The sequence below is a fragment of the Sinocyclocheilus anshuiensis genome, unplaced genomic scaffold (genome assembly GCF_001515605.1).
Source record: "Sinocyclocheilus anshuiensis isolate Anshui unplaced genomic scaffold, SAMN03320099.WGS_v1.1 scaffold48, whole genome shotgun sequence".
Lineage (NCBI taxonomy): Eukaryota > Metazoa > Chordata > Actinopteri > Cypriniformes > Cyprinidae > Sinocyclocheilus > Sinocyclocheilus anshuiensis.
The window spans coordinates 1725803-1731183 of record NW_015554124.1 but is presented as its reverse complement, the minus strand read 5'-3'; the positions used below and the strand labels follow the sequence as shown (position 1 = coordinate 1731183).

The following is a 5381-nucleotide window of genomic DNA, read 5'->3' as shown; positions in this document are numbered from 1 at the left end:
CATATACTCACCATGGCTGCATTTATTTGATCAAAAATACAGTAAAAACAGTAATACTGTGAAATATTACTACAGTTTAAAGTCCCCATGAAATCAAAATTAAAAGTTTTTTTGGGTGTTAGTATCCATGTGTTAGTCTTAAGGTTATCTATAAGGCAGTGTGCTCCAAAACAGTGACAAAATTCGCATTTAGAAGATATAAGCATTCAAAGCTTGCAGTTCGTCACTTCCGCCAAAACGGGTCAGTGATTTTTTTGACGTCACCTTGTACTTCAGCTTCTCATCAAATCTTCTGACCAATCAAATGCTCTCTAGAATCCGAAGCGCTACACTATAAATAGACGCTGAAGCTGCGGCTGAGATCGGTCACTTGTTCACAGTGTAGTATTTCTTGTACAGTGAATGGCACGTAGTGCACAATGTAGGCGACAGGGAACGAGGCAGACAGTGTAAATATGCTTTCGATTGGGGCAAACGAGGAGAGCACGGACAACGCCTTATTTTGTTTATATTAAGAGATTTCTTTTATTTGTGTTACTTATTTATTTGATTTGGGGCTTGTTTTAAAATTTACATTTACATTATATTTAAATTTTGTTATTTAGCAGACGCTTTTATCCAAAGCGACCAACAAATGAGGACAACAGAAGCAATCAAAACCAACAAAAGAGCAATGATACGCAAGTGCTATATTAGTATATTATTAGTGTTATATTTCAATTTCACAAAGAAACGTGCAGCATTTTGTCCAAGCAATAATAAAAGGACACATTTCATTTATATGTCTTAAATCTAATTTTGTTAAAAAAAAATCGTGAATCGAATCGTGAGTTGAGTGAATCGTTACATCCCTATCGCTGACCCTAAATTGCAACTTCCCACTCTATTAACTTTCTAAAGTGTCAAATCAAGTGGAAAAGACAAATCCAAAAATGCCTATAATCGCTGGATCTGGTTTTCATACCACGGACGCTAAACATTCTTGCAAACTGTCTAAACTGAATTATACATGCAGACACTCATATGGTGATCTCATAGCTGGCTACGGTTATGATTATATATCACTACATGTGTCTCTCTCTCGCTTAAGTGGTGCTCTTTCCTCTTGCTCGTTCTCTCATTTGCCTCCACGATTTCCTGGATATTGTATCTAATTTGCGGGTGTCAGGGAGCCACTATTATGCGGTAGACTCCCGGAGCTTCCGGGAGAGGTGGGATGTCTGCCTTTAAGGGTGCTTTCACACTAGCACTTTTGGTGCGCACCCGGGTTCGATTGACGTCAGAGTTCGGTTCGTTTGGATGATGAACGCTGTCTTACGCTGTGTACGGTTCATGTGAACTCTGGTACGGTTCGCTGCTGATGTGAAAGCAATCGTACCAAATCACGGAAGTGAACCGCTATTAATGACGTATTATTTGATTAAAAAAAAATTGTGTTTTTGTGTTTCACCAAAGTCCCTTTAAGAAATAACAAGTAAATAACAAATTTAAGGGTATTCTATAGTCTTTGGTTTCACTCACTTTCCTGACGAGCGTGACTGACGTGCTGCAAGCAGAGGGCTGTATCTCATTTCATTGTCCTTGTGTTTTCTGAATTGTTATTTTGTTTTTTAGATTTGCATTTGCGTGACCGAGCCACCCGCTCTCTGAATCCTCATGCGCTCCTCATATATGGTGGGGTTGTGCTCCTTACTGAGAGCCAGAGTCACACACTTCCTTTTCCCAGAATCCTCAGCCTGCTCCAAACGACAGAGCACTGCCTAATGCACACACAAAACATTAAGATGTTTCGCATTGTGGTTTCAGTGAAATCAGAAGAATTATAATCAAATTTGATGTTTAAAGGAATAGTTCAGCAAAAAATTAGCTGAACATTTCATCTAAGATGTAGATGTTGATTCCATCAAAAATGTAGAGGAGTTTGTTTCTTCATCATATTTGGAGAAAAGAGTCCAAACAGCTGATAAAAACATCACAATAATCCACAAATAATCCACACCCCTCCAGTCCATCAGTTAACATCTGGAGAAGACAAAAGCTGAAACAAATCCATCAGTAAGACATTTTTAACTAAAATACGGGTCCATAATCCATAATAATGCTTCCTCCAGTGAAAAAGTGGTCTGGTCTGAATCAGGAGAGAAATCTGCACAGATCAAGCACCGCTTAAGACAAAACAGTCCAAAACCGCTCTAAACAAAATATGTGTCTGGATTTTGATGTGAGAGACAACAGGAGATGCACTTTTTCACTGGAGGAAGCGTTATTATGGATTATGGACTCGTATTTTAGCCAGAAGCAACGGACTGAAGATAACAAACACGCAGCTTTTGTCTTCTCCAGATGTTAACTGATGGACTGGAGTGCTGTGGATTACTTGTGGATTATTGTGATGTTTTTATCAGCTGTTTGGACTCTCATTCTGACGGCACCCATTCACCGCAGAGCATCTATTGCTGAGACACCGATTCAATGCTACATTTCTCCAAATCTGATGAAGAAACAAACTCATCTACATCTTGGACGGCCTGAGGGTGAGGACATTTTAATTTTTAGGTGAACTATTAACATTTGAGTTCAGTTTTACTCTACTGTCTCCCAGGTTTGCCACATAAAGAACATCATCAACCACCAGCATACATGTGGCCGTCGAGCCGTCCTTCCACGCAGGTTTCCTGCAAACACACACACACACACACACACACACACACACACACACACACAACTCACTCACACACACACACTCACTCACTCACTCACTCACTCACTCACTCACTCACTCACTCACTCACACACACAAACACACACAAACACACACACACACACACACACACACACACACACACAGTGTTTTGACTTCACTTCATTTCAAATCCAGCAGAACCAATTAAAGCAGAACTCACTGGCTGGAGGCTTTCTTCAGGAAATCCTCATCAGTCTGATGAAAGGTGTCCAACAGACACTTCCTCACCAGCTTCTCCAAATTTTCCACATCACCTGCAAATCATGATGCATTATGGGAACAGCTAGTTATTGTAGCTGTGAGTGTGACGAGGATCAGGGCGGATGGGCTGTACCTTTAGGAAATTTGCTGAGCAGCGTCTGATGGAGATTCTCGGCAGCAAACTGCGACGCTCGAGCTCCACCGTGACCATCAAACACAGCGAAGTACGCAAGACGAGAACTGCACAACACACACAGAGATGGATGGATGGATAGATGGATAGATGGATAGATGGATGGATGGATGGATGGATGGATAGACGATAGAAGGATAGATGGATAGACGATGGATGGATGGATGGATGGATGGATAGACGATAGAAGGATAGATAGATGGATAGACGATGGATGGATGGATGGATGGATAGATAGATAGATAGATAGATAGATAGATAGATAAACTCACACTTGCGAGGGGAGGTTGGTGATGCTGGATGTCAGATCTGGAAGCAGGACGTGAGCATCTTGCATCTCCTCTCGTTCACCGCGTCTCGCTGAGACAAAGCCTGTCAGCTTCGCAAGATCTGCTGGAACACAACAAACAGAAAGAGACCGAGATCATCACAGATCTTCCCTCTCTCACTGCAAACACACACACACACACACACACACACACACAATCTCTATCAGCAACACAATGTGCCTGGAAAGCTGAAAACCTTTACAAACTTTCTTTTCCTCTTGTTTCTTGTCTTCCACCTCTGTCTCCTCCGAGCTGACGTCTCTCTTCCTCTTCTCTCCTCGATCCTCCTCTGTGCCCTCTTCCAGCTGCTTGGCTTTAACAGGACCTGTTCAATAAAACTTCAGCATTAACACCAATCCTTACACTGAAGAGAGAGAAATAAGTCAACCACTTCCAAACCATGCATCTGCATCAATAAATACAGGCTATTTTTCAAAATTGAGTGAGCTGCCTACCAAGACAGCATTTTTGAGGCACACTTGTGAAGTAGGATCACTAGGATTTGAAACACAGACAGATTTCCATGCATTCACATATAAACATTCAACGCATTCTGCAGTATACATATTCTCAAAACGAGCGAATAGGCTATGTATGCATGCATATATAATATAATCACGTTCATTTAACACGTTAGTTATTAAATTAGGCACAATATTGTTTATTTTTATAGAATTTTTTTGTGTTGGTAATATTGAAGCCAGGCTCGTGCAGCATGCCATGCACTGTATCCACATTTAACTGCACAACTTAACGTAAAATTAAAATATAAATCACTAATTCTAACACCTATTACACATGCAATATATTATTATATTACTGGTGAGAATTAACCCACCTGGATCATTTGTAGGTTCCGGAAGATCACCAAATAAATCCATTTCTTATCCAAAAGTGAATAGTCTGAGATGAAAAGCCTGTTAGCTTCTGATAAAACACAAAAATACACCCGATACTCTGTTCAAATCACACACGTATATTAGCAGATAAACGCTAAAAGAAATAGATACAATCACACAGGTATTCACAAAGATCTAATGTTTGATTTTTAGAGTAAAACAGACTAAATTAGCAGTTCGAGGAGAGGCGCTGTTTGTAAGTGTGTTTGAATGTGTGTTTGAATGCAACAGCTAACAGGCTAATGCTAACTGAATGAATTTGAAGAAGAAATTGACGAAATCATGTTTAATATCATTAAATATATCATGATATATGTGACTATTGGTTATTATACTCACAGAGCAACACAAAAACACTTTATAGTGAACAAATACATGTTTAGCTTTCTTTAAAAATTATTGATAATTCCTTATTACCATCAAGCGTTGGTGGTATAGTGGTTAGCATAGCTGCCTTCCACGCGGAGGCCAGCCGCACTTAGGTGTAGAGCGCTGACTAGCGCTGTTTTAAAAGATACTGCTGCAAGTTGTACATTTTGCTGCCTGGAACACACTTCTGCTTCATTATAAAGAAAGCATATCCGTCTGCCCTGGTATCCCAAATTTTCCTCCAAGTGTCTTGTGCCCTTGTTCCAAATCCAACAGTACTGTCATCCTCTATCAAAACTGGCAATGGATCTGGCCTTTGAGACAGATACCGTTTAAGATCCTCAATTTCCTTAAAGCTTCTTGAGTATTCAAGAAAGGAAATGAGGCTATCTTTGCAAGGACCCTCTGGGTTGAACTGCCCAGCCTGTTCTTCTTCCTCAACCTTATCGGACAGGTACAAAGCATAGCCGACATCATTCTCTAGTAACCACCTGAAAGACTTGCCCTTGTACTTGCCGAACTGAAGAATGTATTCTCCCAACACCTCTTGCTTGTCAGAGACATCCCCTCCTCTCTGTAACACCACAGAATGGGCATTCATCCTGACCAGATCTTCTCTTTGAGGTGTTGACTTGTCCTGCAATGAA

General features: G+C 40.5%; 1 protein-coding gene across 1 annotated transcript; it reads right to left on the bottom strand.

Moving 5' to 3' along the window:
* Positions 1-1610: 1610 nt before the first annotated feature.
* On the bottom strand, positions 1611-4716 carry LOC107670072 (integrin-linked kinase-associated serine/threonine phosphatase 2C-like). Its single transcript, XM_016462548.1, has 7 exons — positions 4305-4716; positions 3663-3791; positions 3410-3530; positions 3078-3184; positions 2904-2997; positions 2588-2675; positions 1611-1760 (listed from the first exon to the last, which is right to left on the bottom strand). Exons 1-7 carry the CDS (start codon positions 4345-4347, stop codon positions 1611-1613), a joined length of 732 nt encoding a protein of 243 aa, XP_016318034.1. The 5' UTR covers positions 4348-4716.
* Between the last annotated feature and the right edge of the window lie 665 nt (positions 4717-5381).